This window comes from Recurvomyces mirabilis (assembly GCF_035927965.1).
Source record: "Recurvomyces mirabilis strain CCFEE 5264 chromosome Unknown scaffold_3, whole genome shotgun sequence".
Taxonomy (NCBI): domain Eukaryota; kingdom Fungi; phylum Ascomycota; class Dothideomycetes; order Mycosphaerellales; family Teratosphaeriaceae; genus Recurvomyces; species Recurvomyces mirabilis.
This window is the reverse complement of record NW_027041937.1, coordinates 150,724-164,112: the sequence shown is the minus strand read 5'-3', so window position 1 is coordinate 164,112 and position 13,389 is coordinate 150,724. Positions and strand designations below refer to the sequence as shown.

Sequence of the window (13,389 nt, the reverse complement as noted above, 5' to 3'; positions counted from 1 at the left end):
GTTATGACCACCGCAGACGCTCGATCGGGTAGCTTTAGGGGTGCTTTGTTATATGATACTTGTCGGAAGCCCTCGGACCATATTCTACGGGGAGCCTACTTCGTATCGCGTGCTAATCGCGCCACTGCTGATCTATCCATATGAATGGCAGAGCCGAATTTCCCCTCACGAGCTTTCGGCTGCTTGTCTGCCCAGCTCAACCGGTGCAATTTTGCATCCTCGAATCCTTGTGGATGGCCCACGCGAAGCCGGCATACGTCGGTGGCTGTCATCATCATTGGAGCCATGGTCGGTCTAATCCTCGGCAGCGTCAATGTGGAATATGAACAGTAGTATCTCGGAGCACGCGAGTGTCAGGGAATATACAATTTGTGAAGTGAAACTCTCGATATCTTCATCACCATCGCCAGAGTATATCAAGACGACAGAATGGCGCTGAAAATCTTCATGTAAGTCAATTCATCGTTTACGGGACTTGGCTGACGCTCGTAGCACCGGCGCCACTGGCTATATTGGAGGAGACACGTTGCACAATCTGTATGCAAAGCATCCTGACCATCAATACACAGCACTGGTCCGCACCAAAGACAAGGCTGCGATAGTGGAAAAAGCGTACCCGAACGTGCAAATTGTGATTGGTGATCTCGACAACTCGGAGCTCTTGGAAGAGCAAGCTTCGAAGGCTGACATTGTCCTACGTATGTCCACCATCTTCATGCACTCCCGAGACAATACTGATTCTGCACAGACACCGCCGATGCCTCTGATCACGCAGGTGCTGCGAAGGCAATTGCTGCTGGCCTCGTCAAAGGACACTCGGGAAACTCCAGTAAACCCAGATATTGGCTTCACACTGGAGGTACTGGCATCCTGACCTATGAGGACTCCGAGGCAGGCAGACTAGGCGAGCACTCTGATAAGGAGTATAACGATTGGACTGCCGTTAACGAATTGACGCATCTGCCCGCAAGCGCGTTTCATCGTAATGTGGATGAGATTGTGCTGGAAACCGGCGAGAAACATGGTGATGTGGTTAAAACTGCCATCGTGTGCCCACCTACAATCTATGGTCAATCATAATATCCTGCCATGCTCAAGTCTGGTGTACTAACGATTCACAGGCAAGGGTAGAGGCCCTGTGGCAACGCGCAGTCGGCAAGCATACGAGCTCACCAAGCTGGTACTGACTGGAAAGTACATTCCGGTCGTAGGCTCTGGAAAAGCACGTTGGAACAATGTGCATGTTTCCGATCTCGCAAGTCTTTTCACGCTCCTTGTTGAGGAAGCCGGCAACCCGACGGCTGATAAACAGAGCGAGCTTTGGGGAAGTAAAGGCTACTACCTTGCTGAGAATGGCGAGCATGTCTGGACTGATCTTGCTGTGCGCATCGGCCAGGAGTGCACGAAGCAAGGCTACATATCGAACCTAGAAAAGAAGTCGCTAACCAAGGAGGCTGCTTTGGATCAAGCTGGTTTTGAGGCTGTGAGCTGGGGATGGAACTCGCGTGGCAAGGCTGAGCGAGCCAAGCACCTGTTGGGTTGGAAGCCATCTGGTCCATCGATTGAGGCAGAGGTGCCGAATATGGTGCAAGAGGAGCATGACCTCCTAAGCAAGAAGGCGTAGGCCTGATAGCATGTAGAGCACATCGGTCTCGGCCATGTAAAGGAGACGTCTGCTCATGTGGAACTTTCGTTCACGTCGTATTACTCGTTCTCTTGTCGTTACATTTTCCAATTCACTCAGTTGACCGGGATACTAAATACAACCCCAGTCATGCTCCTCGGAGCTGGACACGCATTCGGTTGACATACTAACTTACATTCATGAATCGCTGGACTTCGGATGGCAAGGTGAAGAGCGAGTCTCTAGCGATCGACAAACATATAACCGACATCCCCGCACCCATGGCTCGCAACCAAAGCTCACTCGGCTCCTCTTGAGTCCATGCAAATCCGAGTGCATTATGAACGACTAACAATAATAATAATAGCTGGAGCGGCTCATACAATAACAATGTGACAGCTATCGATACAGCATGAGAGCACTTCGTTTCCACTCGAAAGGTGATATTCGCCTTGATGATGTTGAGCAACCGTGAGCTTCAGACACTGATTTCTCCCCGTTGAATATACTGACATAGAGATTCAGTAAATGCGCACCACATGAAGTCCGCCTCAAGGTCGCTTACTGCGGCGTCTGTGGTACAGATATACATGAGTACCTTGATGGACCGATCCTCATACCTGCGGATGGCGAGCAGAATCCGAACACCGGAGCGAAACTACCATTGATTCTTGGTCATGAGTTCAGTGGCGTTGTTGTCGAAGTTGGCAAGGATGTCAAGAGCGTCCCTCTCGGTCAGCGTGTCGTCGTCAATCCAGCTATGGATGACCGTCACCACTCACAGTCGCCGTGCGAGATCTGCGTTCGAGGTCGCCACAATATCTGTCTTCGTTCTACCTTCTATGGCCTGCAAGCACCACAGGGCGGCTTTGCGGACGAGATCTGCGTAGACGCCATTGCATGCTTCCCACTGCCATCATCGGTGTCACTTAAGCTGGCTGCATTGGTCGAACCTTTAGCAGTTGCTGCTCACATGATACGCATATCAGGCTTCACTCCTGGTCAAGATGTTGTGATATTCGGTGCTGGACCTATCGGCTCCGCTCTTGTGTTCCTTCTGCGCCAGTATGGTGCCGGCAAGATTCTGGTCAGTGAGATTGCACCGTCCCGATCTGCACAAGCTATGGAGTGTGGTGCCGACAAAGTCATCGATCCAGTCACTACCGCTGCTCAACCAGCTGTATCGGAGCTCATAGGGCCTGCTGGAGCCGACATAGCGTTCGATGCATGTGGACTGCAAACAACACTGGATGCGGCGTTCGCCTGTACGAAGCCTGGCGGAACGATATTCAATGTTGCGATTCATGAGAAGCCGCTCTCGCTCAACCTCAACCTCTTGACGCTATCGGAGAAACGCCTGCTCGCAGGGAACGCTTACACAGCAGAAGACTACAATCGAGTGATTGAGGTGCTAAGGTCAAAAGGACCCGAGGTTGAGAAGTTCATCACTGCTATTGTGCCGCTGGAACAGGCTGTCGATGGTGCATTCGAAGAGCTGGTCCGCAACAAGGCCATGCACAACAAGATTCTAGTCGAGGTCAACGGAGAGGATTGCGACAGCCTAAGGACGGCACATAGCCCTGCAAGTAAGCTCTGAGACATCTCGCTGTACTCGCAAATTGAAGGTGGACGAACCACCGAGATGACCGGCACTGAGGGTCCGATTCTCACCCGCATAACTCGAAGTGATGAATGATGGGCAGCGGCCGTCGCATACAAGTCACCCAAAGTCACCATTTTTGATGCTCAATAGCAGACTCTCCCCGTCTTGAGAAGCTGACAGGACCCTTTGGCAAGTGATGTGACAGCGTCTGTCACCATGTGCATGCCGAGAAGGTGGTGATATCGTGTATTCAACGCAATTACTTGGGCGAAAGTCTTTGGCGCTTCTCCTTGCAGAGCTCTACCACAAGCTGAGCTTTTTCTTAACAGGCTCTTACAGTTGTGTTTCCCAAGTGCGCAGAATCTCAGCGGCAGGGCGAACATGAAAAAGCCGAGGACCCATGTATTTTATCCATTGCGTGCAGGATGGTTCAGGCTTGACTCCTGGGATGATGGCACTCGTCAACGTCAGTACCAAGTTCTCTACCAACATTGTCACCTGCTGCGACATGAGCCATACAATTTCGGCAATTGCCACTCCTCGATGGCCCACCTGGTAATTTACGGCCGCGTGTAGAATGCCCGAGATCAGGAAGACAATCACGCCCTCCGTGGTATTTGCTACCGCCTCATGTGGGTGTAGCCGCAACACATGCCGCACGAAGACGTTAGCATGATTCCTGAACGTTCGATAAACAATTTGATGCCAAAAGCGCGACCAGAACCGTCTCACTGAGAAAGCTGCAGTGAAGTCGCCGAAGAACGGAGGCCATTCGCAAGGCTCGTCGAATCCTAAGCCAACGGCAATGAACGCCAAAGCCTCATGATAGAGGCTGAGCGCGCAGTAATTAGTGATCAGGTTAGTGTGCCACAGTCCAGAGGCGGAGCTGAAGCATACCATGCACAGCTCCCAAGAAATCGAGTCTCATGACGGTGTCGATGCTCACTAAAGTGCTCCGGCAGATACGCCAGTTGTCTGTATGCTTTAGGGGCACCCTCGAAAAGAAAAACGTTGGCTAGAGATTCCGTAAAAAACTCTCGCTTCACATTACCACGAGTCGTCGCAGTCTGCCGCTTGTCTCGAGGACTCACCGTCGTCTCCGTCCTTGTTCTTATTCCAGTACTTTTAGAGGTATACCCGACAGCAGGTGCCGGATCATCCGTGGCAACCCATCTGCGATTGTAGAGCTTCTTGTACGCAATGTAGTACCGCTGCGAGGTGCTATGGCTGCAGCATTTACCGTAAGAGATTTCTTGCTGCGCGACCTGCATCTCCTGGAGGAACAATATGTTCGCCATATGTAGTATCAATTGGAGGAGCATCATAAATATCGAAGACCGGTCGAATGCCGAAATGAAGTAGAGCTCGTTGATATTCCTGACGGTGCTCAACACAGCCACTGTGAAATAGGCGTAAAGGAGGACTTTGGAGTTGCTGCGAGGCCGAACGAGTGTCCACAAGACAATACAGTTCGCGGCAGTGAAGCATAAGATCGGCACGAGGGCATTCGGAAAGCTATCCATTATAAGCGCTAGCCAGCCGCCAAGAGGTGTGCTGAAGGTTGTTGTCGCGCAGTCGATTCATATTCAGTTCCGATGGCGTTATGCCGTGGTAGAGTTAAGGTGGAAGTCCTTGTGCAGATTCAGTCTCTCACATGTACTTGTATTGCATGTCGTGATGGGTCAGCATTAAGACGTCCAGCATCCCATGACTGCCGCATGGATGAGGAACAGGCTTCCGAATCCGAATGACTTGGGGCTAGACACGAATGGATGGCGTAGCATCCGAATGCGAAGCCAGAACGTTTCTCAGCTAGTCGTGATAGGACGATGAGGCTGGAGAGCCATCATGGAACATCGTGTCATGTTTGTACAGTCTACCTGTTTAGCTACACGGACACCAATCTGTATACAAGGCTCGCAGCCAGGCGTCGCATCAATGCTGTCGAATCAGCACAACTGGGCCTGTATAGACATGTCTGGCCTTGACAAGATAGTGAATCAGCGCGATCATAAGCACGCCGATGAAGATGACTGAAGCCCAGTTGAAGCCTGCCGCTGTAACAGGTGTGGCGATGGGCCAAAAAGACTGAAAGATAAGTTGTCAGCCTACAGTAGCGGGAAGGACCAGGTATTACTAACCCAGAAGAATGCCCAAGCGGCGTAGATAACACCTGCGTATGGTTAGTGGCCGTTATGCAGAGCGTTCACGTTGTGAGTATATTTTGGCTTACCAGCGATGTTGATCGGCACACCCCATCGGCCAAGCGAGAAATGTGACGGAGGAAGCGACTCGGGTCGGTAGATCCTGCGCCAGAGTATTGAGCCGATGGAGAAGAGATAGCACTATTAAAAAGTCAGTTGTTGTGGACAGCGAAATTCTAGACGTCGACCCATACCTGGAGCAGAGCAACAGTCAAGAGCGACGTAATGGCATAGAAGGCAACGCTGGAGCCGATATAGATCAAGCTGAGAATGAACGAGATCAAACTCGTAAGCAAGACCGCATTGACCGGCACATGGTACTTGGGATGGATCTTATCCATACATCAGCAAATCTTCATTGCAGGAAAACTCCACGGCGGTGACATACCTTCGACACCCATCCTGAGAACGGCAGACCATTGTCACGGCTGAAAGCGAATAAATCGCGAGTTACAGCCGTCAGGTATGCCACATTTGAGCAAATGAGCAAGAAGATGATCATGACGAGGACGACCGTGAGCCATGCGGTAGACATGGACTGCTTCAGGACGTAGACGGTGGCGTAGAGACTCGGGTCACTGAGGGCGGCGGTCAGGTCCGGCATAGCGAAGCAGGTTGTGATGATGGCGAAGAAGATGAGGACGAAGTTGATGACGTCTGTGTGGTGATGTGAGCAAAACGCCATCTAGTGCGAGTCTTGTGCTGTACTTACAGACGCTCATCATGGCACGAGGTACGGCCTTGGAGGCGTCTAGGCACATTTCAGTACTTTATCAGCGAATAAAGTGTCAGGTTGCTTTGCTCACTTTTCACCTCTTCGGCAATATGTGCTGCGGTGTCCACACCAACTTGAGTATATATACCAGATAGCTGACCAGCCAGAACTGCCAAACCCATGCTTGACCATCCGCCAGAGTTGGAGAATCCACCAAACACAGCCGAGGCGCTAGCCTTTGGCGCATTGACCCAGATCGGTACAATGAAGCAGATGTAGGCCATGATATGCAGAGCAAAGATGGCGTTCTGCAACTTCGGGATGATCTTGGCGCCAAAGATGTTGATTACTCCGACAAGGACGATAATGGCCATGACAAGGAGACTACCCTGCCAAGTCGGGAAGAGGTAATCCGGGTTGTTCTCCAATATGATGACCTGGATCAGAGTGCCGGTCAAGAATACACCAATCGCATTTCCGGCCTGCCAAGCCATAGTTGAGGTCCATCCCGTCAAGTAGCTGAGCCACTTCTGATGGTTTGGGTGAGCGAATTCAGAGACCCAGTGGTATTGTCCGCCGGCTGTAGGAGCCATTGAGGCCATTTCGGCCATGCTGAGGTAGATAGGGCAGAAGCCGACGAAATTCCACACCACCGACCAGATTAATCCGCCGGTGCCCCCATCTGTGAGACCTTGTGTGGTTAGGCTAGGACATATTAGTAGAATTGGTGATTGGTTATCTGTCCATGCTTACAAGAGGCCGATCTCCCATGCAGCGGTGGCCATTGCGACGAAGGAGACAGTGGAGAGCAGGCGGAAGTGCCTCTGCAGACAGTCAGACATTGTCATCGACGACATTCCCGTTTGGACATACTATAAGCTGCTGCTTCTTGCCCAGGCGATGCATATCCACCTTGTCCTCAGCAGTCGCCTCTGTGCCAGCGAACTCATGGTGGTCCAGGTCCCCATTCTCGAGTCCCATTGCACCAACCTCCGTCGCGGGACCTTTGCGATCGACTAGCTCCATTGGTTGTTGCTGCTCCGAGCTACTCGACGACGAGCCCGCGATATGGCCAGGCATATTCTAAACGACGAGAGTACGACTGCTGCGCAAAGGCTACGACGAAGGGAAGTTGGAAGTGGTAACACGGGAAACTGTTCAGGTACCTTAACCTCACTATGCGCCGCGGTTCTGCATGGAACGGCATAGCTCTCCCGCGCCAGATCTGATTCGGCGGGTCAAACACATGCTCGCTCGTTGTCGAATAGCGACGATTGATTAATTTTAGCTCGTCCGGACGCCCGCATCAAAGCGAAGTTGGAGGCGTGCATAGGGTCGAAAGTGGCTTGAAGTTAGCCCGCACACGGGATAGTATCCCCGTCGGCTGTTGCGCTAGTTCTGGAACTAGTGCACTGCCGGAACCAAGCAAAGTGGCTCGGCGACGACGCTATAAGAGCAAGGCGTCGTCTACAGAAAAACAGATAAACGAGCAGGAGCTGCTGCAGTCATACTGTGCTCCAATCAGCGGTGGTGAAGCTTCCATGCTTTGCCCTACCTCCTGAAGGTCGGCTAGGAGTAGCTGTACGGCGGTACGACGTTCCATACATGAATTGCGCGGCCGGGTTTTTGGTTCTAGGCTAGACGAAAACCAGACGAGCACGCCGTTCGCGCGTGCGACAATTTGATATTATGGGGTTTGGCGCAAGCTCACAGCAACGCTGTACTCTGGCCGTTGATCTTGCTTCTGGGACTATGCCGCTCATCCGGGCACGTACCCGAATCTGCCTCTGCAGAACTGCAACAGTTTCAACGAATACGTTGGCCGAATAAATAGGCGCAAACCTTCTCTGCAGCTCTGTAGACTGGAAGCTACAGCAGATAGAGTGACGCCCGAATCTCCGTACTGCATATGTAATAAGGAAGGCCAATAAACGAAGCCTTGCTCATTCTCGCATCCGAATCTGGGCAACGCCACATCACCAATCATCATGTCTCACGTCAACCGATGGCGCAAAGCAAGATAAACATTCTTCAGGACCTGCATGGGTGGGTGGGATACTCGACTTTGCCCACGCCCGTGAGCTTGTCTACAAGATGACGGGGACTCCACCCGTTGAGGGCTCTTTACGGAGTCGCTGACTTGGGAATATCGCGCGGACTGCTCATCAACGATATGGCTACCACAACCATCCCCGAGTACTCGCGATGGATAGTGACAGCAGCCACGATCTTCATGCTATGGGCTGTCCTCATGTCTCTGGTGAGGGTGTGGGCACGATGGAGCAGAAACATGGGGTCCGCGATGCATGATGGCATTTTCGCGGCGGCATTTGTAAGTAGTCCTTGCACATCAATCTGCATGGAAGTAAGCAGCTGTGACAATGATGGCTGATTGAGGTCGCACAGATCTTTGCAATGGCTGAAGACGTCTTGCTATACCTGGCCATATCGAAAGGCTACGGTAAAAAGGCTGCCTCGGATGTTTCGGACTACAGTGGCAGTGTTCTGAAGGTAATACAGTGCCATCTCTGCTCCAGGATGTGTGGCTAAGAGTGCGACTCTAGCTTCACTTCTCCTCGCAACTCCTGTATGTGGCATCCACCGGCCTATCGAAATGTTCGACAGCCGCTTTTATCGGCAGTCTGACTCGGGACAAACGCCAGAAACGAGTCTCCTACCTCATCACAGCAGTCATGGCCGTCTGGACACTTGCATCTGTCCTAGCCCTCGCCAGCCTCGGAGACGCCTTTGAGTATATGACGGATGATATCCAAGCGGTTGCCACACAATACCAGCGATGGCTTGGTGTAGAAATCTCAGGAGCCTTTCTGGAGATTGTGTTGTGGGCTTACTCGATTACATTAGTCTGGGGCCTAAGCATGCCGCTGGGCAGACGATTGAAAGTCGTAGCCGTCTTCGGTGGTCGTCTTCTGTAAGCACAATCAACTTGCCAATTCCAGCTCATGCACACGTGCTGACCACCAAGTAGCCTCCTGCCCATCGTCGCCGGCCGCCTCTACTTCCTTCAAACAGCCACCAAAGACCCCAATCTCTACCTAGCAGATATCTTCACCCAAGGCATCATGAATTTCGCACTCATGGCCGAATGCGCGCTCTGCCTCAAACCCTTCCTTCAAGCCTTCCACGACGAATATGGTCTAAGCACAGGCGTAGTTGGCCCATACAGCTCCAATCCCTCTCGCGACCCATACGCCCAGCTCAGTAACATCACCGACAGCCAGATACGCAATACCAAGGGCTCTGCCAAGACAAGAGTCACAGCGATGAGATCGCAAGATGAGCGCGATGTGATCCAGGGGGACAAGAGACCTGGACATCAGAGCATCAATTTCGCGCTCAGAGGTGATACAGCCGGTCTTGGAGCGGACGCGATATGTACTGCTGATCGAGACCGACGGAGCCAGGTTGTGCATGAGGCCGAGGACGACGACGTGGAGTTGTTGCAGATGCATAATGGGATCCAACGGAGGACGACGGTCACTGTTCAGAGCGAAGCAGTGCCGGGTTCATGAGACAAGGTCCAGTCAGGCCGCTCTGGATTGTGACTGATGTAGCGAATTCTGTCCAAACCTGGCAGATACGGGAGGCCAGCTGTGACGGAAGATGCCATTGTTCAACACCTGGTGTTGGTGAATACAATACGTAATCATCTTCCCGACCACGGAGCCGAGGCCGTTTGCGACCTCCCGACCGTCTCGAGCTTGATACTTCCATGTACAGCCGTACATTTGGGAAATCCTCACTATTTTCTGCCGTGAAGCCCGTTGCTGAAGCTTATGCAACACCGCTTCGGTACCTTCACTCTTGTCTCTGCGCCAGAACCTCGCCACACCAACATGCGGGCCTCCCTCATGCCGTTCGATTTCGACTCGCCAGGGTTCGCGACCAAGACAGCGCCAACCCTGGTGTGCAGAAATATGTGTGCCTAGTATAATGGCACGCTTCCCACCACTATTCAAACCCTCCGTAGCATGAGGACTGTGGCGACTGGGAGCAGCTCCGACCTCGAACTATCATCACTCTCGCAACACTAGTTGCTGAGGAATTCCCCTCGGGACCCGAAAACAAAGGTGAAGTTTGTATTTTCTGGTCCAAGAGCTACGACGGACTGCCGTGGAGTCGTTGACAACTACGTGCGACATTGCCGATAAAGTGTTGTGCGTTTGGAACTCGCAGTTGATAATGAAGCTTCTGGGAAGGGTCATGGTGGGCTTTTAGGCACTCGACCTCTACCCGAATAGTGTGGTATGCGGGACGGAGCAAATTATGTTGGGGACACCATGAGTTGAGTGACAATGGAGTGCTTTCCAAACGAGCACTTAGGGGCGGCTAAGTTTCTGGTCATAACGCGAGAATTATGAAAGGATTGATGGACGAAGATATCTGCCCCGACCACGATGTGCATCCCGAGAAACGAATCGTGCAGATGATGGCATTACGAGCAAGCTTGACGCTCATGCGCTCGAGCACGGTAGGACTCTTTGTACTTAGACAAGAGCGAAGCCACTGAGTGGAGTGATATGGCGTTGAGGGATGTGATCGGAGTATAGTGCGCAACACCTCTCTATTCCTTAGCATAAGCCCTGATGCATAGTTCATATTCTGCTGGCCTTTGGGCCTCCCCCTGTTCGACCTCGCCGGCTTCGACTTTGGTAGCACTTTTGTGCAGACACAATTTGGCGGCCGTCGCCTCGCTGCAGTATTACTAAACGAGCGTCCCCACACTTATCAATCAGCCTTACCAGTCCTGGGCAACAAGCTTCCACTTTGAGACAAGACCGCTGCACGCGCATGGCTGCCGTTGCATCGAGATGTATGGATACTGTTTTGTACAAGACAACGCGATGCGGCTAGAGAGGCAAGACTCGATCTTCAACAGTGATTCATGACTGTTCGTGCTAAGAACCAGGTCTTCGCAATCCGATCAGCGAATCATGAAATGGACCTCAACATCGTCTCTGCTATCATGTCCAGTGATGAATGGCCGTTATATACGGAGACCTCAGGACCCTTCTTGGATGGCGAGGTAAGAGAGCCACAAATCAGGCCATCGTCCTCCAGACGCTCTCTGACGTCGTCCAGACCGAACCAGTACTCCATGACCCCGATTCGCTGGATGCGCTGGTGGCGGCATTGGTGGGAGGCAGCGATGATGGCATAGCCTACCTGGGAAACATCAATCCAGACGACTTGGTGGCAACGGCAGGCTCCGAAACTACAGCAACCACTTCGGAGTCGTTAGAGCAAACATCGGCGCTTTTACAGTGTGACCTGCTGGATACAAAGGAAAGGCGTAGGGCTCAGAACCGAGCTTCGTATGGCTTCCCACTCGGTATAAAGTGTGACGCTTACAAGACGCAGCCAACGAGCATTTCGACTTCGCAAAAATGAACGCGTTCAGGAACTGGAAGATAAGTTGAGTGGGATGAAAGACGAGAAAGCTGCTTTTGAGAAGGAGATTGAAGCCCTGAAGGCACAGCGGGCCAGATTAGCAGAGCACCTCACACGTGCGAAAGATATCATTGCTGCACTGCGGATTGTCTGTGGAGGCGACCGGACCGACCGAAAGGACACAGCTGATGTGTTCAGCATTGGATTGTGAGTAAGCAATAGCACGGTATCTACCCGCAGCAGATCCTTACATAGACAGGGTACTTAGAAGTCAGCACTAATGAGGCATATGGAGACCTCTCCCTAAGGACGTTCAGAGATTACGTCGAATTCGTTACCGCCATCTTGAGAAGACGGACCCGCTCGCCGGTATAGTTCGCCCTGACCATCCACTCTTTTACAGACTTCACCCGACCAGGTAATAGCTGGTCCAGCAAAGCATAATCTTTCTTGATAAGCCCGGTGTTGTCAGCACTGGCTTTGTAGAGGTTCCACCAATTGCCAAAATTCTCAGCGTACGTCTGATTTAGCCCGCTTGGGTTCAGGGTATTATAGCCCAACTTGGTATCTTGCCCATCTGGTAGCGACTCGAATGCGATGGACGACCATATCGATGCTGGGATGTTGCTGTATATAGCCTTCTTACCAGTCACAGCAGTGAAGGCCAGCGCAATATCTTCACCTGTCGCGTGGGTGGTTGATACTGCCAGATCGAGATTGGCAGCTTCTTCAGGGTGGCTGAAAATCCAATCAATGTAGCGGCCGAAGTCCTCCAAGTAGATGAAGGGGATAGCACCATCGTCAAGCGGGAGGTTGAATGAGTACGTGCCGTTGATATCAACACTTGGGACCAGTGCTTCGCCAAGCATTTCAATGTAAGGACCGGAGCGCACAACAGACCATTTGGTCTTCGAGGGTGGTTGTGCTTTGATGAAGTCTAGTGATGGATCAGCAAGCAAGCGCTCGTGATAGTTAGGATCCGAGTCACCGACCCTGTACCCTAGCTTTACCCTGATAATGGCCAACGTATAGTGCTGGATCATAGCCGGATTCCCGCCAGCTGTTTTCGAGTCCACTGTAGACAACGTGCGGAACGCCAGCTTTGACAGCGGCCTCAAACAGCCGGATGCCCCAATAGGTCTCCGCTTGCTCACCAAGGGCGAATCCATCGGTGTTGATGAAGACACCATCCACTTGCTGCAAGGCTTGCTCGTAAGCCCCAATGTCGTAGCCATGATCTGCCCCATTCTTGACGCCCTCCACATTGCCTAGCTTGATCAGATCTGTGCTGTGTTTCGATTCCACATCCCGAGTGAAAAGCAAAATCCGGTACCGGCCCGTCGAGCAGAGATAGCGGACTACTGCTCCACCTTGGGCGCCAGTGCCGCCAACCACGAGGATAGACTTCATGGTGAACACCCGGATGCTGCTGTGGCTCTGTTCAGAGGCAGTCTCTGGATACAAGCGTTATAAAAGTGCTTTGCATTGACGCATCCTCATATATACTTCCGAGGTCGACAATGTAACGCTGTACGTTGACGATATGACCTAAGTGCTGACTCTTCATGCGTTGGTGCTACTATCATCGTGTCAGCATACAGTAAAGCAGGTCAAAACGACCGGGAAGGAAGTAGCAGGATTACATATCGTATGACCATAGTCGGCGTGCCGATCAGTCACCAATCCTGCAGCTCTCTTGGGCTCCTCGATGATTACTGATCTACCTTCGCTTTTCGCAGCTCGACTAACCTGTCTCTACGCCGTGAATGCATCAGCACATCAGTCAAGTAGTCATCAATGACTAAAAGACCGCGTAGTGATGGCGAGATCA

The 13,389-nt window shown here is 52.0% G+C and overlaps 6 protein-coding genes across 6 annotated transcripts; 4 read left to right on the top strand and 2 right to left on the bottom strand.

The window, feature by feature from the left end:
• Positions 1-429: 429 nt before the first annotated feature.
• LTS14_001369 (uncharacterized protein) lies at positions 430-1,624 on the top strand (the record flags this gene model as incomplete). Its single annotated transcript, XM_064834078.1, has 4 exons — positions 430-449; positions 493-698; positions 749-1,069; positions 1,122-1,624. The coding sequence occupies 4 exons, from the start codon at positions 430-432 to the stop codon at positions 1,622-1,624; spliced, it is 1,050 nt and encodes a 349-aa protein (XP_064697942.1).
• A 412-nt stretch (positions 1,625-2,036) lies between these two features.
• On the top strand, positions 2,037-3,221 carry LTS14_001368 (uncharacterized protein; the record flags this gene model as incomplete). Its single annotated transcript, XM_064834077.1, has 2 exons — positions 2,037-2,095; positions 2,150-3,221. 2 exons carry the CDS (start codon positions 2,037-2,039, stop codon positions 3,219-3,221), a joined length of 1,131 nt encoding a protein of 376 aa, XP_064697941.1.
• A 1,941-nt stretch (positions 3,222-5,162) lies between these two features.
• LTS14_001367 (uncharacterized protein) lies at positions 5,163-7,226 on the bottom strand (the record flags this gene model as incomplete). The annotated part of the gene is made up of 9 exons (XM_064834076.1): positions 5,163-5,315; positions 5,369-5,400; positions 5,461-5,572; positions 5,626-5,763; positions 5,820-6,088; positions 6,144-6,182; positions 6,238-6,851; positions 6,900-6,970; positions 7,020-7,226. The coding sequence occupies 9 exons, from the start codon at positions 7,224-7,226 to the stop codon at positions 5,163-5,165; spliced, it is 1,635 nt and encodes a 544-aa protein (XP_064697940.1).
• Positions 7,227-8,319: 1,093 nt separating this feature from the next.
• Positions 8,320-9,679, top strand: LTS14_001366 (uncharacterized protein; the record flags this gene model as incomplete). Its single annotated transcript, XM_064834075.1, has 4 exons — positions 8,320-8,478; positions 8,553-8,657; positions 8,711-9,078; positions 9,136-9,679. The coding sequence occupies 4 exons, from the start codon at positions 8,320-8,322 to the stop codon at positions 9,677-9,679; spliced, it is 1,176 nt and encodes a 391-aa protein (XP_064697939.1).
• A 1,373-nt stretch (positions 9,680-11,052) lies between these two features.
• Positions 11,053-11,769, top strand: LTS14_001365 (uncharacterized protein; the record flags this gene model as incomplete). Its single annotated transcript, XM_064834074.1, has 3 exons — positions 11,053-11,193; positions 11,250-11,482; positions 11,529-11,769. The coding sequence occupies 3 exons, from the start codon at positions 11,053-11,055 to the stop codon at positions 11,767-11,769; spliced, it is 615 nt and encodes a 204-aa protein (XP_064697938.1).
• Positions 11,770-11,878: 109 nt separating this feature from the next.
• On the bottom strand, positions 11,879-12,968 carry LTS14_001364 (uncharacterized protein; the record flags this gene model as incomplete). The annotated part of the gene is made up of 2 exons (XM_064834073.1): positions 11,879-12,495; positions 12,551-12,968. The coding sequence occupies 2 exons, from the start codon at positions 12,966-12,968 to the stop codon at positions 11,879-11,881; spliced, it is 1,035 nt and encodes a 344-aa protein (XP_064697937.1).
• Between the last annotated feature and the right edge of the window lie 421 nt (positions 12,969-13,389).